The sequence below is a fragment of the Hippoglossus stenolepis genome, chromosome 10 (assembly GCF_022539355.2).
Source record: "Hippoglossus stenolepis isolate QCI-W04-F060 chromosome 10, HSTE1.2, whole genome shotgun sequence".
Taxonomy (NCBI): domain Eukaryota; kingdom Metazoa; phylum Chordata; class Actinopteri; order Pleuronectiformes; family Pleuronectidae; genus Hippoglossus; species Hippoglossus stenolepis.
Window position 1 is genome coordinate 5,668,072 of NC_061492.1, and position 25,778 is coordinate 5,693,849.

The following is a 25,778-nucleotide window of genomic DNA, read 5'->3' on the forward strand; positions in this document are numbered from 1 at the left end:
TCATTACTTCTGAATTTGTAGTTTGTCGGCGATTATTTAATGTTTTCTTCTAAATCCCTGTTGAACATGTGTTTTCGTAGATTTGTATTGAATTATGCAATTCGGTAAATTGTGTTGTATGACATGCCTGTCAGAGCCATTGCAAACCACAGAGCCTGCCAGGAGCCTTTTCAAGCCTGATTGGAAAAACCTGGTGCTGGCCCTTGCTCACGGCAATATCTATGGCAACACTACCTCCATTTGGTCACAGCACGCATGAAAGTGTACCCCTCTTGGGGGGCTCGAAAGTGATCTTTGATGAGAGCTTTGACAGATGACGTCCAGTCTTTTTGGGAACGTGCGACAGCGGAGAGGATGGCCCAAAGGCTTCACCCCTCCTCCCTCCCGCCTCCAACTCTGTTTGCCCCCAACTGCTTGGTGAACCCCATTGCACTTATGGAGGAATCCCTGACACAACCCTCAAACAGCAGGGCTCAAAGCAGCAGCAGCCTGATAGCTGATCTTTTCTTGTAAAGGAGCAGGCAGGTCAGCGGTCGTCAAGCCGGCCCTTAGTCCCCCCGGCGCTGAGAGACTGGAGGGCAGGACTTTACTCGCAGTGTAAACTCAAACACATGCCGCATTGCAAAGAGGACAACCCAGGCTTATTCTGTGCATCGCTTCAGCGCACAAGCGTAAGTTGTGTGTCCCATTGTGGTGGTTCAGGCTGGTCGGTACTTTAAGCGTTCATGTTGGTGAGAGTCCACATCACTTTGTGAACCTGAAATTAACTTTCGCACTTTTATTACCTCTAACTGGATCTTTTCCTAAACTTGAACATGCGTTTTAGTTGTCTAACAACACGTTAAACATACATAACTTTACCAATCATGTTATACAATCTTTCCCTAAACCTAATCGTACTGCATTTGCCAGGTATAGATATTGCAGATTTGATGCTTTCCATGAATGACATGTGGGATCCTTCAAATCCTTCTGTATCGTGCATATTTGTACTTTTTGCTGTTTAGATATTCATTTATATACTCAACATAAAATAAACTTCAATCAAAGGAGAAAGCAAAGCATAAAATAACAGAGAGAAAGAAATAAACATTTTAAAATTGTTAGAAGTAAAAATAAATCACAGCTTGGACATCTTCCCGAACTGCCCCTTTCATCTGCCCATTTTATATCCAATAAAACATAATAAATCACATAATAAATGTTCCTGCTCTGTATTCTTAATTATCACAATAAAAAATGGAATACACTCACACACTATTTTATGGCATGATGTAAAATTTGTGACCCAAAAACAGGGAATCCTGGTGGTCTCAGTTGTATAGTAGTGTATATATAATATACAATTTAATTAATTGACAACTAACAAAAACAAAATGCAAATAAGATAAAGTTCAAAACACTGACCATTTACTTTTAATGTTGTGACAGATGTTGCTGCAGTTACTCACAGATGTTGAGGATGTAACTTTGCAGTCACAAGTAAATTGAATTCAGTTATAGATACACATAAAGAGCAGATGTGCATTTCAGTGTGTATGTTTGTGTCGTACTCGAGCACCTGTAATCATTATCAGTGAAGGGGTTCACATTCCAGTACACTAATTACAGAGTTGAGGCATTGTGTGCTTTGATTTCACTAGACCCTGACTGTGCTGAAACCACAGTGTTCCCCCCCTGCTGCCCCATCTTTTTTCTCTCTTACCCTCAAAACCCACACATGCAGGACATCCTTTATCCCACTTCCATCACCTAATTTCCAACCTCTTTCAAACATTGCACTTACTTGCAAAGTCCCTTTGAGTATTTTGAAAATGTCACTGTGGCACCAGCAGTGGAGTAGCAGATGGCCATGCAGCATTAGATGCAGAAGTGGCACGGCAACTCTATGCTCATTAAAAAGTCCTTAACCATGTGATTTTTCACCTTGTGCTTTGTTGATGTAGTTTTGGTCATTTGTACTTAAAATGTTGAACAGACACTTAAGGTCTCAGCATGGTCCCTGCACCAAACTGTTTGTGTGTTGGGTACAAAGTCCCCACAACAATTAAGTTGGACACAGTGTACTCACAAGTGAAGCTGTCTCGTCTTTGTGTGCTGAGAACAAAACTATAAGATCTTGAAGTTGATAAATAGAGGAGAAGCCACATCTGATGTCCCATTGTTAAAATGTCCACAATAGCTGCATGTTGCCATTACGCAGCATGTTTGTTTCATTGTTCTTGCCTTGAAAAAATATGTTGAAGAAGGTGAAAGATAAAGCAATTGGCTCTGGGGTGCCACAGATCAACAAGCCACCCGTCAACAAGATCCTTCGTGGCAGTCCTCTCAACCGCAAACCATAATAATTCGAACTTTGAGAGCTGTGTGCTAGATTATGTATGTAATTGCAATGGTTTGCTGCAAAAAAATACAGTGCAAGAATCCTGCAGCAGGCCTTAAAACTTCCTCCCTAGTCCCTCAATCTTGTCTCCTCTGCATGGTCACTACTTTCAAAGGACTGCATCACTGACTGTATCTATAATAATTAAAGTCCCTCATGTGAGAGTACTGCACTTAAAGATAACTACAGGATCTGGTTTGCATCCAGTTAAAGAGGTTATAGTCTGGACTGGCCTTAAGTCCTCATCCTTAGTTCTTCCTCAATAATCCCAGTTGAGAACCATGTAGCATGTATCTGAAGAAGATGCATCTGTCGGGTAAATGATGAAAGGAAAGCTAAATAGAAAAAGAAGACAACTGTAACAGATGACAGTAGTGGTAGCTATTTGCCCTTAGATACCTCTATCCACATGTGCTTTTCATCTTCACATCCAACCCATCCGCCTGCCTTCATGAAACTTTACTCATTTGGTTTCAGTCTAAAGAGGTGTCCCCACAACCAATAACTTATCAAATTGCAAATGTTTGGATAGAATTAAGAAAACAAAAAGGAGTTTAAATGAAAAAGTAATACAAAACGACCTGTGTAAAATGTTATTTATTTTTCTACAATAGAGTTCTGTGTGTAGCCGAGACCAGACAGTGCAAAGTAGAAATGGTGACTCTCAGCTTTCTTTCTGGAAGCATTCAGGGCAGTTGTCTTCCGTCTGGGGCGCACTGTGTTATAACCAGTGGTTACCTGCTGTCAGGGGAGTCTCCAAAATCCTGCTGCATTTCCTCACATCAAAGTGGCTGTTACTGTCGTTGCCCTGAACCAGTCTATAACCGGTTAATCCCGACTGAGTTTATATGCAATGCCATCATCTGTTATGTCCTCTGTTTTTCTCTACTTTATCCAGCCATGGATTTGCATATTTCTCCTATTTTGAAATTGTGAATCAGTCAAGTTTAGCTCCTGTTTTAATTTGTTCTTGAGGAATACTCTTAGGTCTGCAGAAACAACTTTTGGAGTTTTTTTTTACTGTTTTATCATACTATAATTAAAACTACAGCTCTAACATTAGTACCATAATTTCAGTTAACAGCACTTGGCAGGGGTTAAGAGACCCCAGTTTAAACACCCAAGAAATCCTTTCTGCTTTGCAACCACTTTCTGGAAATGTCCGTAAGACTGCTCATTTTTTCCACCTATCTGCTCCACTTAAGCTTAGTGGCTTTCTAAATTTGCCACAGTCCACTTTAACATATAGAGTGATCTATCAGTCAACCAGAAGTATGTAATGCTCAAAACATCTGAGTCTCGCTCTGGGCCTGGACCTGCCCAGCCTGTCCTCGTGCTGTTTTATGCAGCTCTTTTCCTGCTCTTCCACGGTAATGCAGCCTGATCTCGGGTCACAGAGGTCAGAGTATATGAGCAGACATCTGGACCAGAAAACTGGTTCCAACATCACTGTAGGGAATCAGGGGAGTCAGTTTTATCAGTGTGAGAAAGAAGTCTGGCTTAGTGACAGGAGGATGGCGTAGGTCTTTAAACAGTCAGAGTAGCTTTTCCTCCCCTATTTGCACCAAAGCCATGCTCTCTAACCTTGGCTTTTGCAGGTCCAGTCAGCTTGCGGTGCCGGTGAAACCCAACCAGGCCTGGGCTAGATCAAGTTTTGGCTGGCTGCCGTGTCAAAAGCGTCAAAGGTTTATCACCTACCCCCCTTTAACTCGCATCTTGAATCTTCTTCTACTTGACTTTATTTTTCTACTCTGCTCTCCAAAGCTCTGTCTTTTATTGGCCTTGGCAGACACGTTTGTCCAAAACAACTTACAATAAGTACCCACCATGAAATAACGAGAGCTAGTTATCAAAGATTGGATTGTATCCCAAATAAATAGTCATGTTTCAGTGCTACACTACAAGTGGTTTGACATCAAACTGTCACACTTTTATTGTCTTGTGCTCTTTTTATTCATCAAGCTCATTTTTCCTCAGTTAGAGTCAGTCAGCACTGTTGTCGACAAACAATGAGTGATCAAAACAAGCAGTCATCAGCCCCTTTTACTTTTGATGCTTTGACCCTGAAGCACAGTTGGACGACTAAAGTCACAATTGGCCGCATTTGCCATGTTGGACCATTTAGTTCGGGAAAGTGCTCTTAACCTTGTGTACCAATGCAATGGACTTTTACCATCTTTATGATCCTGCTCATTAAAATTAACTGTCTAGCTGTAAAAAATAGATTTTCCCTTTATGTTGCCTTCTGGATTGTCTTATGCACTCCAGATCTAACATGAGAAATTCATCCCACCCCCCTGTTGATTCAGTTCCACTCCTTCTATCTTATTTTGTGCCTCTCCGTCTTTCGTCAAAACACTTTCCATGAGGGAAGGCCTGTGTAGATCAGGGCCCTCGTAGCAACCAATCCAAATAGGCAGAAACACACATAAATCATTCTCTCCGTACTTGGAGATAATTGCCCAGATTGAAATACTACAATGTAAAATACAGCAAAAGATAACTATCGGTTGTAGATATCTGTTATGTACACGTAGGGTGTTTATTTATATGTCAATCTGTGTGAACAGCTATAAACATGATTTCATGTCAGCCCATACTAGGCCCTAAATTTACACTGAGCAAGTCATCAAACTAGCCACACTTTGAGTGCCACTGAGGGAATACCCCTCATTTAATCGGGCATATTTTAAGAGATCCCCTAAAAAGCTTGCCCTACCCCTTTAAAAGTAAGCCCATCAAACCTCTGCCTTTTGATCAACCTCATAACTCCTGTACCCCTTCCCAAAGGCATTTTTTAACACCAACATTAATGAGCCTTACTTCAACATCTCGTCTTCTCTGAGGTGACAGCCTGTCCTGTTGGTCCCCAGTTCGAGCCCATTATCACCGGGGTCTGGCAGCGGACACGGCCTTGCAAGGCCCTCGACCACTGTGCTCCTGTCTATAAAAATACAAAAAAAAGGTGCTCGAGCCAGCTCCACCGCCCTCATTTACCTTTTTGACTACTCTGTGGATGCCTAGAGTTTGTACTTTTATGGGCAGTGGGGGTCAGGTGGACGAGGTCTTCAGCATTATTTACCCCAGAGTGCTTGTCTTGCTCACAGAAGCGCCAACCTGCCCTCGCCTTCACCCTCACCTTGGCAGCTCAGGGGCCTGTAAAGCATAAACCCGGGGTTAGGATGTAGGGAAGGGGAAAGAAGGGGGACTCTTGATGAACTCTCAGGTATCATCACCTCTGAGTATACTGTCTTTGGCTGATGATTGAATGAGATGGTCCAAACGGTGTGTTTTAAAGAATCCCCAGGGTTGTCCTTGAGTCTACGGTCTGCAGAGTTTATGATCCGCATGACTGACTCCAAGGCCGAGTGAATCTGCTGGAGCCATGCAGGCATTTTCATTTTTTTTTTAATATATGTTTTTTTACCGAGGCCTTATAGAACTTTTTGTCTGTTGCTACTAAACAGACATTTAAGCAGCACTGCTTTGAGTCTCATTTTCCACTCTTAGTTGCTGTGAAAAGCAACATTAGCTACTTCCTAGCCAGGGGCTTGACGGTTCCCCTGCTGCCACAAGTTCTTCTCGTCTTCCCTATTATCTCCCACTCCCTGGGCCTTGCTGTTTGGTCCCTGGCTTTTATGGCAGGGTAGGAGAGGGCCATGAGGAAATGAGGTGACCTTGGGGTCACAAGTGGAGTCAGGGGGCTGGAACCGGACCACAGTCCTGGCAACCCAACTCTCTCAGGACTGGTTCGGGTCGGGGCAAGCAGAGCAAGGAGACTGGGGACAGGGTCTCTACCATCCTTGACCCCAGCATCATATGCCTTTAATTAAGCGAGATTTGAATTTGTTTACAAGTCCCTGCAGTCTTAAATCTTCCAGGTCCCCTCTGTACCCTTTATCCACCATCCCCTCATACCTGGAGTCCTTCTTTTCTTCTTCTCTTTAATATGGTGTCAGACATCTATTTATTATGCTGTTTTAACTGGTTTTCAGGAATGGGTTACAAGCTATTTGGGAATCCACCAAATAGGATTTGAGGGACACCCCTCTAAGATGTTAATCTGTTATGAAAGGCCGCTCACCCCACTAAACTCCCCCTGCACTGGAGCCCGGGGGCTCTTTATGGCCCCATCAGGCACCCGTGTGGACGACTTACTGCTGACCTTGTGACCTGGCAGTTGAAGCCATATGAGGAGGGAATCTTTCTCTTGTCCCATTACCTCCTACTCTCCTCATTCTGTTCTCTATTTCTACCCATATGTCCTCTTTGTACAATATTTATAAATTCTTCAAGTTAGCATTTCTTACAATTAAATCATTGTTTTTGTTGTTTCCTTGGTCACTCAAACAAATATCAAGTCTGTAGTCAATCAATAATCGTACCAGACCATTTAGTATTATGTGTTGTTTATAGAGTTTTGGATCCATGTCTATTAAATCTCTTCTGATACCCTTTGTGTACCAACACCCGAAGCTCTTTATCTCTAATAGGCACCATTTATATTCACTCTCGTGTGAAAGATTTACACACAGCCTAGCCACTGTTATTAGGGAGGTACCAGCAAGTTTGCTGCACCAGAAAGTCCTTCGACTGGCTCCTTCATATTAAAAATTTACACGTAACCGAAGAGCTGTTACAATTGGCTTACTAGCATGTTAGTAGCTGAAGAGCTCGCCACAAAAGGCCTGGTCCTGGGGAGTTGAGTGGCTAATTGGATCGGTTGGGTTAAATAAATGTTTGAGTTCTCCCCTGTGCTTGGGGGGGGGACCTGGGAGTAGGAGCCTCTCATCTTAGCAAAGGAGGCGAAAATGGAGATGAAAGCGAAAAGGAGAGAAATAACGAGACTCGTGAGCTCATTTATGATAAAGATCAGATTTATCCGAGTCCGACCGATTTATTACTTGGCCTATTAAAATCAGCCAATATGAGCATTTCAAAGAAAATACGCAGTGTTTATCAGTGTTTGTTTGCCATTTATGCACGAATATGAAAACTTTATGTTTACATTTTAATTAAAGAATTATTGTGTCGGCACTGTATATACCATCTTGGTATGACTCGCTGATGTCAGGATGCAATTTACACAAATATTTATCATAATGAATGTTTGATGATCATTTTGTGATTGCAGATTCCAGATCCAGACGGGAACCAGTGACCCCAACAGCTACAAGAACCTGAGCGATTGCTTCCGCACAATCTTCCGTAATGAAAGGTAGGTCATCCACAACATACAGTTTCTTCACATCACCAGTGACATCTATGTCATGTTTCTTGTGTCTCTTTCCTTACTCAGATGGCCAAAGGCTTATTTATCTGTAACCTAAACAAATTTCCACTTATTATATTTCCATTAAAAAAACCTTAGTTGTACTTCAATGGGAAAATTCTGCGGACATAAAAACAATTAGTTCTATTAAAAACATTTAAGCCATATAAAGAAAAGGTTTAAATACACAAGATAATTGGAGGGGCCAGTCCATAGTTGGTCAACTGTGTCCAACACAATGAGGGCACATGATGTTAAAATGTCTTTACATGGCAGAGAAAGGTATTTTATGCTTTCTTATATCATCAAAGATAAGCTGCTGAAAAGTGGTATTGTCACAGTTAGAATGACAGTACATGAGGGGTAATGGTGTGTAGTCAACATGACATTTACACTAAACATGCCGCTCTATTCGATAACTCAAAGATATGGTGGTAGGGTGGTATTGTGAGGGGAAATCTGAAGGTGTTCATTTGTTTTAAGACGGCCGGTGTGTCTATCTACAGAAATATCCTGCAACAAGCTACTGAAAGTACCTTGTAACTCATTGTACCTCACATTGGATGAGAGCAGAGCAGTTATTGCCTTATGTTAAACATCACAACCAACTAAAGACAGTGATCCAGCCACGCTCCCTCCACCTCTGCCTGCCTTGTGACAGGTCTGTGAGACAGTGCAGGCGTAGGAGAAAGTGGTTGCCACTCGCTCTGTTTACGGCGAGTCGACAGCTTTACAGCGGATATAAAGTTGATCTGCTGCGAGGTGTGAGCAAGCGCACGGTGAGAGGCCAGCCCGTGACAGTTGGAAATCCTCTGTTGGCTGTAGTTCAACAGACATCCTGCTACAGTAGCTGTGCCCTTTTCACCCCACACCCTCGGTGGGAAATTGAATGCCTGCATGCTTTTTGGGTGTGTCCTTAGGGAGTAGGTTTGCATGAATTTCCAGAGAAGTCTCTGACTAAAGGAAATGGTGGCCAAACTACACAGCATCAACACCATCAGCTATTGGGGCTATTTGACTGTAAGTTCATGCAACAGATCTGTCATACGCCACCATCTCTGTCTGTCTCTCTCTCTCTCTCTGTGTGTGTGTGTGTGTGTGTGTGTGTGTGTGTGTGTGTGTGTGTGTGTGTGTGTGTGTGTGTGTGTGTGTGTGTGTGTGTGTGTGTGTGTGTGTGTGTGTGTGTGTGTGTGTGTGTGTGTGTGTGTGTGTGTGTGTGTGTGTGTCGGCGGCGGCGGACAGACGGAAGATTCACTTTGCGTCAACCAATTATCACTAACAGTATATTTTTTTGAGGCTGTAATCACTCCCCAGTAGCACATTGAGTTTTACCCCCAGGCCAAACCACTTAGTTATAATTTATACAAATAGTGTTAGGCCCCGCTGTTGTAGAATTATTATTAAAAATAAACATTTCCCTTCAGCTCGTGGTAGGACTGAGCTAACACCAGGCCTCACTCCGTCTGAGGCGATGAGGGAGGAAACCTGAGCCCTCTGTTCGAGCCCAGTGATTAAACTGAAGAAAGACATGGAAATGTGCATGTGTATGACTCCATCCATTTGTCACTTTATAACCGGGACACAATGACCTTTAGACTTTACTTTTAATATCGAAGCAAGATACATTTTATACAGTTTTAGCCCAGAAATTTCTTTCAAAAATTTTAACATTAGGTGGTTAATAAATCTGGAAAATCTGGCATGAAATCCTGTAGCTGTGCTCATAAGTGTGTGACAGTGTGAACTACATTCACCAACATGAGGTTGCGTGTTGCCTCACAGGCCACACTCCTTTTTTTTCCCCCTTGCATGTGGGTGCAGCAGAATGAGCATGTGTTAAGTGTTTCCGTCTGGAGGCAAACAAAAAGACTCTATTCTCAAGCATTCTTTACCAGTGTGGTATCCAGAGACTGGGTCGGGACCCAAAGCATGGTCACAGAATTATTAGAAGGGTCCATGCGTTGCAGCGGAGACTCCGTACGGTAGATCAATGAGTAACGCCCTGGAATTAACAGTGCAGGGTTGGTGGGGTGTTGGGGGGGGGGCTGACTCCAGCTGGGACCACCCATGCAAAAAATATATACATCCACAGAAGTGTGAAGAAGTACAGATAAGCGTGTCCACCAGATTACATATGTTTTTCTGTGGAGAAAGAGGCATGGTTTGTGTGAAGCAGCTGGCAGCTTAAAGGGGTAGTTTGATATTTTTGGAAGGTTGTTTATTTACTTTTATGCCCAGAGTTATATGTCGTTGTACGTATCAGTTTTTGGTCCAAGCCCCAGCGTGTTAATTAGTGAGCTCCAGGGGTGATGGGAGGGGGATTTTTGTTATTTTTTGGACTGAGCCAGGGTTTTTTCCCACTAATTTCCAGTGTGTTCATTCAGGTGTTGGATGCTTTATATCCACTGCACAGACATGAGAGTGGTATCAATCCTCTTGTACAACGCACACCAAACAATATAATGTATCCCAAAATGTCACGTCCCGAGTCATTCTTAACGTGAAAAGAAAATCTAAAAAAGTTAAGCATGTTTGTTTGAGTTCAATTCTTACATCCTCCAGGTGTGAACCTGAGGCTGCACAGTTACACTTTACACTTTTAGGGTCAACGGAGACATTTTTGAAATATTTCAATTCTCATGTTTCATCTTATAGATTAAACCAAATTCAACAAAATACACTAATTAATAAATATAGGTGATCTGATCAGCTGTAGGTATATAATATAGCAGGACTGAGGCTCAGTGATACAAATACTATATTTACATGTTACACACACACATATATGTACTGTATATATATGTATGCTGTTACCCACAATACAATAGTTTAAGTTTACTTTTATAGTCATTCATCCTCATACAGTATACGCCTGAATGAAATGTGGGATTCTCACAGTTGCAAAAATTAGAGCAACAAAACATGCAACCTATAAACATGGCATACGACAGATAAACAGAACAAGATGGGTGTTGCATATGTCTACTGGTGGTGAAGGTGCTGTGTGCATGTATGTTAAACATGGGAAACATATTAAAAAGTCCACATGTTTGGCAGAATAAATAATAAATACTAAGCAGATTAAAAACAGCGGTTAGAACAAAACGTGGTCAGCAGTGTAGTTATCCCCCTATGATTACTGTGATAAAAATATGTGTATGTGTACTGTATATAAAGTACAGTAAAAGCATTACAAGAGAATATAGTGCAGTGGATGAATAAGAGGATTCTATAATGGTTTAGTTGGTCTGTAATAGTTTTAGTCAATTGTTTTTGTTACACATGGCTTTGCTTTTGTCCAGCTCCTCATTGTCGTCATAGTTTTTAAATCTGAAATACAACCAGACATCTGCCCCCGAGGCCTGGCGGCGCCTTCAGTGGAGCAGCGCCCACCATGTTTTATGTCTCTCGCGTGGCCAAGCTTCCCCGCTCAACGAGATCTGACAACGCGAGGCTAACCGGGTTCGAGCTTCACACGTCCACAGGAGACTGCTTTACACTGGAAAAGGAATATATTAAACGATCCATCTCAGGATTTTATGAATTGATATTGGACCACTCAATTGAAGAAGATTTGAATCAGGAAATTCCTTTTTTTTAAAACCCAGCCCTGTAAAGTAGAGACACTTGTTATTTGTCCAGTATTGTCCTGTATTTTATCCAGTGGATCCTGGCGACTGGTGATTCTGCCTCGTTGTCCCTAACAAGGTTACAGTCGACACTGGGAAAGTGGAAATATTTGTAGATGAAGCATGCCGGTTGTTTACATGTTGAAAAGTTCCTGGGGGCGGCTCATATTTCTCATGACAAAGCTGTGAAAATTAACACTGATCTCTTATCATTTTACTACTTTCATTTAAATGCAAATGTTACTTTAAGCTTTTACACATTTCTCCAGTTAAGAAGTCAGAGCTTGTCGGTGTGATATTATTGGCCAGTTTATTTAATCAAATGTTTGTGTGGTTGTGTCAGTGCTACTCCTCCTCTCCACAATGGATGGGAGGCTGTTAAAAAAGGAAAGGTTTATGAAAATGAAAGACAAATCTCATACACAAGTGCATACAAACACACAAACGCTCCTCCCCCTGGTCAGGAGGACATTTGCTTAGTAAAGCCATAAAGGGACTTAGTGTGTATTTTACATTGGGAATCAAATTAGAATTCAAATGATTGCCACTCACTAGAAGCCATATTTGTTCTGTAACAAATTTCTCCCCCCTCCTTTATCACCTGGTGGCCCCCCCAGCTTGACCACACCCGGGAAATCCACGGCCACTATTTGCATGGACACAGAGAGCAGAGGGATGGGCCTTCCGTCGGACTAAAATGACTTGTTTACACAAACGAGCGGAGGAATCGATTTTTCCCTCGCTCTCTTTTTACCACTCATGTAACTTGAGGTGTTGACAAAATGTTTGGACTCTGTACTTGTACGAGTTGGCAACAAGTACTTTGGTAATAAGTTGTGGTTCACTGCAGTTTTTTGGGGGGGGGATCTCAGCCTCTCTGGCTTCTGTTCGGCTGTAAGGGCTCGTCCTTCTCAGGTTATACTGAGAAAGCCAGCAACGGAAATATTTACCCTCGGACTCAATCATCCAAGATCATCTCTGTTGACTTGTGGTTGATGTTGCCACAACAGAGCTGGTGCCGCTGTTCACAGGATACAGTCGGTCACGCCTCATTCGACCTTTGTATAATATCAAAACGCACTTTATACTTTCTTTCTTTCTGTCACCTGCAGGCAATATAGTCGAAGAGTTGCTCTTCTTTGGCTGATTGTTTGCAATGAAATGATGGCCTCAGTGTTTTGATCCTGTTCACACCTTCCTGTTTGTAAACATGAAGTAGAATTAAGGGGAAGTAGCTTCTTCTACATTGTATTCCACACAGTCTATAAATAGTTCTTGTTGTTTATAACCCATTCCTAACTGATCAGAATTCATGTAGTTAAGAATTGTTTGATCTCATTTGTTTTTATTGATTAACACTTTCACTTTTTACGGGAAATGGCCCAATGATGGTTATTAATGTGTTGTTTTAACTGATTTGAAAAGCTCCATACAGAAGAAAATGATCAGAACCAGATTAGATTTCCTCTGAGCTCAAGCTTCCTCTTTGAAATCTTTCTTCTCCATTTTCAGGCAGCAATATTCTGTCCAAACACAGGCTGAAGCGTAGTTGTATCTTCCTGATATGTCAGTGGCCTGTTGATGTGACAACATTACCTGTTTTTTGTGTGTTTGCTGTGTGTCTCAGTAATGTCTGAAAGAGTTCATTTATTCTGGTTCAGACAATTATTTTTAATAGTATACGATGATACGATCTTGTAAAATCAAATATTAATATAATAAGAAGTAGTATAAGTAGTCGGTTGATTAGCAGACAGTCATTGCTGTTGGAAAGCTCTGTCACTTGACAAGTGTTTTGATAATTAGTTGTGGTTCACTGCAGTTTTTGGACGGCGGCCTAGCTGCTGTGGTCTTCTGCATGTAATGGCCCGTCCTTCTCAGGTTGTATTCAGTAGAAAAGTAAGAAGCCAGCAGTGAAAATATTTACACTTGGACACAATCAACTAACATCATCTCTGTTGACTTGTAGACGATGTTGCCACAACAGAGCTACAGCCACTGTTCACAGGATGCAGTCGGTCGCGCCACATTGTCCTCTCCACACCAAACTGTGTATAATATCAATATGCTCTCACTGAAATGCTCTTTCTCTCTGTCACCTGCAAGCAACTTAGTTGAAGAGTTGCCTTATTTTGGCTGATTGTTGGCAGTGAAGAAGTGTCTGTTTTGGTTCTGTGTGTTTGCAGATACGTTATGCTTGTCTTCCTCTTTGCTTTGGACTTTTTGGTTTGATGACTTCACATTCTGCATTGCATTGACTAATTTGACAGATGCTTGTCACTACTGTAGGAGACGGTGCAGTACTAGCAGCTAAATCTGTTAGAAGATTAGCCATTGAGGCATGTTGGGGGTGTTAGGAGACGAGGTGTTCTCAGAGGAGATGAGTCTTGAAGATCAAGATGAACACCGCTGCTCTGATAGCATCTGGTATCTTGTTCTACCATCAGAGAACAGACGAGAGCCCGTATAGAGTCTGGTTGTCATGTGTGCAGGGATGTTCAGATTTTGTTCTCATTTACATTTAAGGAAATAGTTGCACATTCAATAGCAATAAAATGCATCATCTGAACCCAGCAGTGTGTTAGTCTGTATCCATCATTCTTCTGGAGGACTATGTTGCAGAAGAATCAGGTTGTGTCCACACAGACGATACTCGATACCCGATCAGTTCATTGTTTGTTTTAATTTGTTGACATAAATAGAAAAAAGAAAAACCTAACTTGTTTGCAGCCAAATCTGTTGGTAGCCGCTACCAGCATAAAGCACATGAGTCTGACGTCTGTAGGTAGGTTTTGACAGGTATTTCTGGAGTTCTCTTAAATGAATTAGTTATTCAGGTATAATCAGAAAAAGATAAAGTGACTCACTCAAATCCATAACTAAAAGTAATTTAACTGTAAGCTCTGTTTCTGAGATATTTGTTCCTTTGGCTTCAAAATAAAGAAAAACATAATAAAACACCTCTTTTTCTCTGGAACTTGGATAATTTGCATTTTCCATGAACTCAATATTTTCTCATGGAAAAATGTCCCGCCAGTAAATAAACAAGGATGTGGTTGTTTGGGATTCCGGGTCCGTCACTTCTGGTCATGTTGTTCGGTCTGAACTTGTCTCAAACAGTCGCTTCACATATTATGATTTATATCCCTGTTGCACAATGTGGTATAACTACTCCGTATAGTGTGTCAGCAAAGTAATGTAGGTTCGTATTTAGTGACAGCATAGTACTTGTATAATTTTCTTTGTTAGTGTCAACTACACAAGTTCAAGCCATGAACTGTTCAACCCATGTTTTCACTAAATTGAAGAATGAGGGAAATGCACATGTATGCACTTCTGAATGTATACGAAACACGCTTAATGCCGCCTTTGCAAAACAGAAAACATACTACTACCAGGTCTGACTGCTCTCAACGGCTCTTACGTCATACATGCTTTGCCCTTATGAGTAAAAAAAACTCTAAAATCTTTCATGTTGTAGGTAAATATGTGACGTTTTTAGATACAATCTACAGTTTATGTGATAGGTAATGTATAAGGTCTGACTGTGAAAGATTCTAAACACAAAAGGAATATCTTTAAGACATGTGTTTGATTAAATAAGTGTTTTTTTTTATAAATCTACCCAAACTGTCCACTTATTTTGTAAATATACTCCATAAAAGCGATATCTAACTAAATAAACATTGTGTTAATATATGAATACATTTTCACATACCTAACTCAATGCTTGATTTCATTTTTCCTGCATCAAGTAGGATGTAAATCACTGATGGACGTATCATGAAGCAAAGGCAAACTAACAAATTGACTGAAATTACACAGCTACCGTCCAACTCATCAAATGATGAAATAAACTTTTAAGTCGCTTCCTGATGAGGATGTTTACCAAGGTTTGTGGTTTAAAATGTTTCTTGGTCGTTGCGCTGCCAAACAGCATTAATATACTTTCTGTTTCCATTTTATGAGCTTGGTATCGTTCTGGTTTCCATGTGTACTCGGTTTAGATTGTTTTATACAGTAAAGACTGAAGTGAGGCTGTGACCTTACATCTTTAAGAATCCCACTTATACCAATATGAAAATGTGTGCTCCTAGAAGGGCAGCTTCACCTGTTGTCTTTTTAAAAGACAAACTGACGACGTGCCTCCAGAGGAGATGATGTTAGTTGCATTGTGGGAAATGTAGGATGAGAGACGGACAAATTGGATGTTGATATGCGATCCGATACTGACTCAAATCACTCTATAGGGTATCAGTGAGAGTGGGTCTGATCTATGTAGTTAAATCCTGTGAGATTCTATGTTTACATCTCTACGTGCATCACATTACCAGTAGAACCATACATTTTGTATGGAGCTGAAACAGAGGGTCAGCTGTTTGGAATTATTTCATATTTGCTTCATTTCCATTTAAGTTATGAGCAATACTTTTTGTATTACAGAGTTAGGAAAGCAATGTTTGAGTCCAGCCTGATGTTGTCCTGATGTAAAAGAATGATCCCACAGTGAGACATACTGTCCAGCTTATTATTACTATTCAACACTGGTATCAGATCACTTTTTCAGCTAAAATACCCAAAACCCACGTCAGCATCAGGACAGAAGTGGTTGAGTTGGTGCATCCTGGCTCCATCTTTTTGGAACTTGACATATTCTAGGAATTACAATCAGGAATATCTTGGCTACTGCATCGACTGTAATCTTCGTGTAAATGCTCCAGCGTTATGAAAGTGCACTTCTCAATTCCCAGAATACTCTTAACTAGAAATGATTGTAGTTACTTATCATTTGTGGTGAACATTTTCCATTGTATGACTTATGAGAGATAGTTAGATTGTTTTTCCAGGATGTTCCAGGCGGCTTTCGGCATTCAGAATTTTTAACTTGCTTCTGTTGTGTAATAAATTGTGTGAAATAAGTTAAGCATTACTTTATTTATATGCCAACACTATACAGATGTTCCAGTTTGTTATCTGCTCAACGCAGTCAAGTTTTTTTTCCACCATTTTTCCTGATACATTTTCTGTCAATCAAGTCAATAAGTACTTTTTTAAACCAAATTAACTGACAAATTGTTTTAGTTCTTGATAACATCCCGTTTGGTTAACATATCAGATGCAGTCAACAAACAGATAAGCAACTTTCCTTTTCTCTCTGCAGGATATTTGGCTTCTACAAGGGAATCCTGCCTCCAATTGTGGCCGAGACACCAAAGAGAGCAGTCAAGGTGAGATAAAGCACATGCTTGTTGTTTTTATACAGAGCTGCAAAACTTCTTGGGCTGTGACGCTCAGACTCTAAGGTACATAGATGCAGATTAAACCCACTCGCTCGTATTTGCTCTGTCGGCCGTCCCAAATATTGACATACAACCGTTTGCAGCAAGCCCGAGCTCAAATCTTTTGTGTGCATATCTCCATTCACATCACCAGTACATGCAATGGTGCGATGTGGGGAGGTTGGGCACAGAGGAGGCCTGATGCCTGGTATATGGAGCTTCTCGGTAATGAGATGCTGGAAACGAGGGTGTGTGAACTAATAGGCGCTCACACTGAGAAGACGGGGTAATCACTCGCACGGTGAACAAAGCTGGCTGATGGTGAGAAATGTCTGGAGCAAAGAATTAAAGCAAATTAAAGCCTCGATTAAAACACCTCTGTTGGTGTTTTGGTCTTTGCTCAGATAGACAAATCAGCGGATGTGTCTCCTTCTGCTTCACTTTTCAGGTGTTTGTCGAATTGATAAGATGCTCAGCGAAGTTCATGTGTGTCGGACGTGGCTGCTTTTAATAGTTTGTGTTCTTGTGTGTATGTCGGTGTGTATGTGTGCTGGGATTATTCATTCATTATTCATTTCCTCCGCAGTTTTTCACTTTTGAACAATACAAGAAGTTGCTGAACTTGACCCCTCTGTCTCCTGGTGTGGTAAGTTGTAGACACAGAAACATTTAAATACATTTTCACTTGTAAAACAAACATGCCCTCCTACACACACACACACACACACACACACACACACACACAGACACACACACAGACACACACAGACACAGACAGACACACACACACACATACTCTTTCTGAGCCCGGAATTTTTTTTAAAAAAAATCAACATTTCAGCTCTCCTGCCATGTGCGGACGAGACAAAGACAAATGCCAAGAATAATTTAACCAGCCAAATGAATTAATGTAAATGTAAACGTTCCTGTCAATGTAGTTTTCACTGCTGCTTCATGTACAAAAACAGTTAATGCAACAGTACATTTAGAGAATTTATTATTCATCTTACATTTTTGTTACACTCAGTGAGGCTTTTTTTTGCGACTGTAATATTGTAATAAATAGAAAATTGACAACTGAACTACCTGAGCCAGCGGCCATCTCACTTTAGAAATGTTCAAATGAGTATTTCTCAAATGGGGATTAAGTAAAGGAGGCTCGGATAAGAATAACTATTTTGTTAGGTGTTAAGCGCATGTGACAGCATCACTGCTGACGTGAATCACAGATGGTTTAATAAAAGTCCAACTTAAATTAATAACAGTTGAGGGGAATTTGCAGGTTTTAAAATAGAATGGCACTTGTGCAGAACGCATACCTCCACCCAACGGTCTCCTAAATTCAATCAAGCTGCACCAAATTACACTCACTCATAGATATCAGCTGCTTGTTTCATCAAGATCAATTCATTATTCTTTGGGAAATTGGTAAAAAATGTCAATGTTTAAGAAAGAGGAAAAAAACTATCGGTTGTCCGGATCCACACCAAAAGTTAAAGGCTCTTTTCTATCCTTCCACCAAGTTTCATAGAAATCCTCTCAGTAGTTTTTGCATTATTCTCCTGACAATATTGTTTATCGTTCAGGACATTGATCAGACATTATGACACCCCTCGATCAGAAATGTGGCCGATTCATAAACTATATAATGAAACACTGTAGAGCGCTGACCTCCGCCAAGGCCCAAGAGTCCCCTTGAATTCTATCAAGCTGCACCAATCATTTCACACACTCATAAAAATCTGTCCCCCTGAACAGCTTATCACACAATGTTAAAGAAAGTGGAAAAAATAATTCTTGGACCTGTAGTTTTTGCGTAATTCTACAAAATATCAAACCTAGATGAAAACTTAACCTCCTTGGCCGAGGTAATAAAGAAGATGTATTTGTGAGTCCTAACAATAAGGATTGTATTCTTGTGTTAAACCTACACAGTACATTGTTTAGTTCCAGATCCAGTCAGCAAAATCCTGCTCAGTCCTAACAAACGCTCTCTACTCTATGTTTGATTGGCGGTTGTTAGTTCTGGAGACTGGTTACACCACAGGCCGTGAACATACAAGTGCTTCCATCCTTATTGACTAACCTGCTTTCTGTTACACTGACTCAGAGTTTTAAGGTGGACAGATTTGCGTTGCTGAGGTGCGGTCATCACACACCACCTTTTGAGTTGGCAGCCAAGTGTCAGCCGTGATGGATGACATACCTGTAACTAAGCGTTGGGGCTGTCCCAGCACGGCGCATATCTGCGGCTTGTTTTCACAGCATTGGTGGAGAAATGTTTACCTGTCCCATCCATCATTTTCCCTTCTTCCTCTTCTTCCTCCTCTTCCGCCTCCTTCTCACTATCTTCAAGTAGCTCCATTTCCCTCTCATCTGGTCATTAGTGCAAGTGGATTAGGATCGGTTCTGAATGTCTGTCTCTCTCTCTCTCCCTCTCCCTCTCTCTCTCTCTCCCTCCCTCTCGCTCTCTCTCCTATTCGCATGGTGCAGCTGAATGCCTTCACTCTGATTAATGAGGACACACACAGTAATAACACAAATAAGGAATTAAAACGTGGCTCGCTGGCTGTGTAAACATCGCCAGGCCTGTCTGAGAGGATGGGTCCCGGGGCTCTGACAGCAGGATAAAGAGGCAGGAAGAGTAATGAGCTATAGACACGTTCTTGACATGTTCCCATTACGCTTCTCTCTGAACACACACACACACACACACACGCACACGTGCGCAGCCCAATGGAAATACATGTAGTGTTGCAACATCCACTGTTAATTACTTGTCAGGGATACAGATTTATTTATTGCTGGTGTTTTTATTACATGTTATCCATCTTGTCCTATTTTTTTTTAAACATTGGATTAATTAAAGTGCTTTGATTATTAGAAAGTTAATGTTTTATAATTAAGATATGTTAATTGTCCTCCTTTGTAATGATGACTCTTAAATGCCTCACTTGTTTTCTCACATTCTTCCGTCTTTCTTTCTTTCTTTTGTTCAATCTCTTGTCTGTCATCGGACATTTTTTGCAAATGATAACAAACACAGCTGCCATCTGCGTCTTCAGACAAATGTCAAATGACAACAATGACAGCCCTGACAGAAATGTCCAGTTCAGACGCAACAAAGAGACTTGAGGAACAAGTTTCCAAAAACAAAACTACAACTCAGCTGAGCTCTCGCAGCCTGGACGTATTGGCAGCCGTCCTCATCATCTATTGTGCTTTTCTCTCTGCCCAAATATTATCTCCACATTCTCAGTCCTAAATCATGTCCATCTTCTCCACAGGCGCTGTCTGTAGCCGGGCTTGGCGCAGGCTTGACTGAGGCTGTTGTCGTCAATCCGTTCGAAGTGGTGAAAGTCAGTCTCCAGGCCAACCGAGATTCGTTCAAAGAGGTTGATAGAAATAAAATACTGCTTTGACTTTTTAAAGTGTTGGTCATGTGCACATTTCTCCAGAGGCCCAGTGGTTTCTGCGTCAGCCTTTTTGACATGTATTCCTTCTGAATTCTCTCTCTCAAATATAGCAACCCTCCTCATTTGCTCAAGCCAGACGCATCATTAAGTCGGACGGCTTTGGACTGAAGGGTCTGAATAAAGGATTAACATCAACACTCGGACGCCATGGAGTTTTCAACATGATCTACTTTGGCTTCTACTTCAATGTCAAGGATGCTATTCCAACCAGCCCGGTAACACGCCAATCAAAATCTATGATCACACTCTGACCCACAGCTCTGTTTTGCTTATTGCCCACAAATGCAAACTGCGAGCCAAGTGACAGACGCACGCTCTAGCTTTGCTTTGTAATTTATAACCCTGACTACACCTAGTTAGCTAACCTCAGGCTACATGATACACACGTGTCCCAGCCACCTTGCCAGTGGGGAATAACAAGTGTTTGACAGTGTGATTAGTTCGCCTGACTGCCAGGGCAAGGAGGAAGCAAAAATCAGAGCGGAGCTTCTAAGATCAGCTCGCTAATACCTCGTCTATTTGCTCCTCATAACATCCTCAAAGTCTCGGGTTACACATCCGGCAGGGCCTGATGGCCCAAACAAAAGTTAATTTTGTTTAATGGAAACGTTACCATACGCCAGTTCCACATGTACAAACTGGAGCATTAGATTAACTCCAATGAACTAATGGGAAGCAGACAACGGCACTATTTTCAAGAGAGGGTTACAGCGGGAGCCCAGGCTCTGCTATATTTTCAACATTTTTCCAGTGACGCATGATGTACAGCGGACCAAGTGGTCATCCTCTGTGAAAGATAATTACGTGGCTAGATGACTCAAATAGCTCTCGTCTCAGATTGTGGCTGTCGCTTTTGGGAATGAGCCATCGGTATGTACATCGATGGAATGATCCTGTTTGTGAGCGGCCATTGTTGAGGCAGCAGAGGATAAATATTGTGGGCCCCGGGCAGCTCGCAGGCGGAGCTGATAGTGGCATTTCTCCAAAGCCCTTTTTGGGAGCAACATAAGCAATGAGTTTGTAAATCAAACACGTCAGTAGTCAAATTTATCCGGCCGAGCTCGGGCTCCTCTCGTATCGCCATTTGAATAGTACAAAGGAGGCAGATAGCACACTGCCATCATTCACAAGTGAATGCGTGAGGAGATGTTTGCTCAAGGCTCTTAGGAAGTGGGTTGATGGGTGTACTTAAGCTGCGGGTACGTTGCCCCCTTCCCCACTCGAGAAAAACAGAAGAAGTGGGATTAGCTGTTGATTTACCTCGGCTCTCAGGGTGTCCAGCCGCTTGAGAAAGGCCTGGACTAGAGAGGCTGCTGTCATTTGTAAAAATATCCTGGCCAATTAGCTGTCAGAGCTCTCTGAGTCTGGGCTTCTTTGGTACAGTAATACCCCTGTGCCGAGTCACAGCCCAATTACCCAAATTGTCCCCATATGCCTCCCCAGTCTGCCTGCATGAACCCTGTTTATAAATCCTCTGTCTTGGCTCCCCGGAGAACATGTGCTTCTGCTCAGCCAATCAGAGCCCTGCGCCACACTCAGGAAACACTAATCTGCCCCCCGCTACCATAAAATGATCAGGGCTTTCATGCCAGCTTTGCAATCATATGCACAAGCCCATGCTCTCCTCACTTTCGCTCACATACATATGCACATAATGTATCAGCATTAATTTTGTCAGCTCCACGAGGCTGCTTTACTTTCTCTCCATTTATGTTTTGTGCCACCAAGTGCAACACCTGGCGCCCGCTCTGGAAACGTTTACAGTAACTTGAATGCACATATACCACTTTGTTTTAATCCTGTATCACCTCCTCTTCTCCAGGACCCGACCCTTGAGTTCATGAGGAAGTTCGCCATCGGCCTCGTGTCTGGGACCATCTCCTCCTGTGTGAACATCCCCTTCGACGTAGCCAAGAGCCGCATCCAAGGCCCGCAGCCTGTGCCAGGGGAGATCAAGTATCGCACCTGCTTCCAGACCATGGCCCTTGTGTCCCGGGAGGAGGGGTACGAACAATCAGGGGGCTGATAAGTGGACAATCCTCAAGATGAAATTTAAAATGCTGTCACTGCTGCATCCAAGAATTAATGAGCCACTTTGTCTGTTTTGTTAGCAATTGATAGTTGGTTATCTTTCAAGCTGGCTGTCAGAGAAGACAAATGCACCAGCGGGTTAACAGGGCTTCATCGTAGGGTTTGAGTTTCCTACAGAGGAACTGAATGAATAACTCGATGCACAGCTGTGATCCGATGAATGGAAAAGCAAAAAGTGACGTTAGATTCCGGGCTGCGTTCCCCACGTGTGATCATACATTTCTGCAGTCTGTCAGTTGTACAGTAAATGTTAACATATTTTCAAGCCTCGGAGAATGACAGCTCTAAATGGAAGCTTCAAGGAAAGATCTATGTTATGTTAGCAATTGCCCTAGGCTTTTCCACTTTCCCCCCATGCAGCACCACGAGACAAGGGCCAGCGAGATGTTTGTAGTTAGTGGACGCAGGAGCCTTGGGGGCTGCTGCAGCAACAGCACTGAAACGCTGTCGTCGCAGGGGTGCGTGGAGGGTGCCCCCGCCGCCACATCCAGTCCCCTGCTCTAACACAACACAGTCCCTGCTAATTAGTGGTCCCTATGGGAGACGTCGTTAAGCAGACCCTAACGAGCCGCGCGGCGCTCCACAGGTCAATCTAATCAGACAGAGGGCCAGGGAGGAAGTGGGTCGAGCCTTATTAACGCCATCAGTGGCGGGGGCAGGGAGCAGGACAGGGAGCACGAGGCGGAGGCAGGCAGCCACTGATCACCTTGAATGCATTAAGGGGCAGGTACTCGCCAGCGCTGGCCCTTAGACTTAAGCTACGTACCTGACTGGGTGACAGAGAGGCCGGCCAGCAGACAGACGAGCAGCCAGGCAAGAAGTCCCCTCCACACTCCACAGCGTAAACACACATTCACATGCAAGGACACGAGCACACTTTATATGAAAGGAATGTGTGGAAGATGCAGTCATTCTTTTTTTCACTTCTGTAGCAATACGACAGAGTAGAAGTACAAGTCATGCATTTGGAATTTGAAGGTAAAAGGAGAAGAGTAAAAGCCTAATAAACAACCGACAGTTCTAAAAATAAAAGTGCTCATTATTCAGAAAATTGTACATTAATGTGTTGGAATATAACGATTGATGCTTTAATGTATTGATTTAATGTTTCAGTTGGTGAAGGTGGGATTATTAATCCTACGACATAGCTGCCTCCAGGCAAAAATACTCAAAGTCAATAACAAGTACCCCAGAGCTCTATATAAGTACAGTACTGGAGCAGATGTACTTTGTAATGTTCCACTGCTCCATAATACATGGATCAGCATATCCTATATTCATCCTGGAATCTTTACATGTTCATGATCTGGAATATAACTGTTCTATTTTTGTTTTATAGATACTTGGCTCTGTACAAGGGGCTGGTGCCCAAGATAATGAGGCTTGGACCAGGTAACGAAACAGCTCATTATATTGAAGATAAAAAAAAAGTTTGAACCTGACCTTATTAGTTGTTTTGAGATTGGAAACAAAGCTAAATTATTCTTCCTCCTACTTCCCTCTCAGATGTATTTCCTATTTTCATTTCTCAGTAACAAAGTAGTCGGTTGTTTAACTGGAAACATTGTGTGGTTTATTCACCTCGACATGTGTTTTTAGTCACTGTCTTGTGTTGTTTCACAGGTGGAGCAGTGATGCTGCTGGTCTATGAATACGTGTCCGGTTGGCTTCACAAGAACTGGTAACAAAAACAAAAAGGGAAGAACAAACCACCGGAGTGCCTTTATGGGTTGTGCCTCAATCCCAATACGGTTACCTGACTCCAGTAACATGAGACCAAATGAGTTCATCTTTGTTCAACGATACACTGTTATTAAAAAGACCAAAATCTACATTCCAGTTAGTGCTAGAAAGCAGCTTTCGAAGGAGAACCCCACATCTCTATCCAAGTCATTTTTATCAGAAATTAATTCAAAACAGCTGCAATATTTCAAAGCCGCCTGAAAAACACATTTCAATGTAAAACCAGTTCCAGTGTTTTTCAACACTGAGTCAATCGGGGGTTTAAGGCCCTGAAAACCAGTTTTTTCACTTCGCTTCTAAAGATGTTCAACAATGAGCACAATATTTTTGATATATTTTGTTTTTCCTCTATTTCCTCTCACTGGTTTTGAGTGTATGTCACATGCCTCTCTGAGCCAATCACAGTGAAGCAATATTTGATTCAAAATCTGATGACAGTTGAGGAGTTGTATGCTGATGTTGCCAGTTCTCTTCCTCGAATCAGCTCAAACCACATCCTCATCGTCCTGATGAAACAGCTTGTGTCTTTGTGAGTTTAAAAGCATAATAATAAATGTTCATTGTTGCTTATTTAGTCACGAATACGACAAGAAATGCTCGATATTTCAAATCAGGCTTTCCAGGGTTTAGCTGTTAAAAACATTCCGCCAGCACCCAACAGTCCCATTAAATTCTATCAAGCTGCACCAGATTGCAAAACACTCATAGATATTAGTCCACGAAGTTTGTCTGATTTATTTCATGGGAATTCACTGATTATTTTTAGGGAAATCTGTGAAAATAGAAAAATAAAAGTTTATTTTTTAATCTAGCTTCCAAAAAAACAACTGGTCCCACTATAGAGGACTTGATTATATATCATCATTATATAGCTGCACATGTTATTTGACCAAACTGGAACTTCCGCTGAGCCTCGTATACCCGAGTCATCTGCTCATGAAGGAGCAACAGTTCAGCAACAGTTCACTATGCACACATACATATACACGTTCTGTATATACACTTCGTCATGTACATCAAACATACAAGATCGAACACGTGTACTGTGATCACAGCCATTGTACTGAGCCTCACTGCGTATTTCAAACAAACCAAATATCCACAGTAGTGCCGTTAATAAGGATTTATGGGTATAGAAAACTATGTGTGTATGTTCAGGCCTGTTGCTGAGCTACTTTTATTGCATGACTGATATTTTAATGTATCATCTATAAATTGGACAAATATCTTTTTCTTTTTTTTTTACTATCTCAATTTAGAATAGAATTTGTTCAGTTATTTGCATGTATTGGTAACAAATAATAATAAAAAAAAAAATTGAAATCAGACTCCTCACTTTGGTTCCTCGTTGTGTGTTGGGTAATTCTCTGTCCTGTAACAGTCACCTTGTGTTGTTGCATGTTTGTCTTCTGTGGAAGCCTTTCCATCGATATAAGTGTATCCTCTTCCTCCTCCCCCTCCTCCTCCTCCTCGTCTTCCCCTCCATCAGAGCCCTTTGTTGTTTGAGGGCCTGTCAGCCTGTAGAGGTCGTCTCAGCCAACCAAGTGTCAGTCTTTTCTCTGGCGGTGGTGCGGAGTCGGTGCCGGAGCATAGCTTAAGTGCAAGTTAAAACAACAAGCTTAAGAAATTCAAATGTGGCTGCAGGACCTGGGTTTGGGGGCTGGGGGGCGGAGTGGAGGTTACCGCACACATTCTCTCCCACTGCCAGTCTATCTCTTACACAAATATGCACAAACATACACACACATGCAAACACACACCTGTTGCACAGCCTCAGGGCTGGTGGCTGCTCCCGAAGAGACTCATCTTAACCTCATCTTGTAGCAGCATATCCTGAGCCACGTTGGCATTTGACAGTAGTCATTATTGTGGGAGTTCCTCTGCCAGGATGGAACGGCTCCTGGT

General features: G+C 42.0%; 1 protein-coding gene across 2 annotated transcripts in view; it reads left to right on the forward strand.

Moving 5' to 3' along the window:
* The window catches only part of slc25a21 (solute carrier family 25 member 21), an 86,678-nt gene extending 61,477 nt beyond the window's left edge, over window positions 1–25,201 (forward strand). For both annotated transcript variants that reach the window (XM_035168678.2, XM_035168679.2), the window contains 8 exons: window positions 7,518–7,601; window positions 16,446–16,512; window positions 17,150–17,209; window positions 19,851–19,958; window positions 20,090–20,254; window positions 21,862–22,043; window positions 23,470–23,522; window positions 23,754–25,201. In XM_035168678.2, coding sequence (XP_035024569.1) covers window positions 7,518–7,601; window positions 16,446–16,512; window positions 17,150–17,209; window positions 19,851–19,958; window positions 20,090–20,254; window positions 21,862–22,043; window positions 23,470–23,522; window positions 23,754–23,815 — 781 coding nt within the window. In that variant the 3' untranslated portion in view covers window positions 23,816–25,201. The remainder of the gene's footprint in view (window positions 1–7,517; window positions 7,602–16,445; window positions 16,513–17,149; window positions 17,210–19,850; window positions 19,959–20,089; window positions 20,255–21,861; window positions 22,044–23,469; window positions 23,523–23,753) is intronic.
* Window positions 25,202–25,778: the final 577 nt, after the last annotated feature.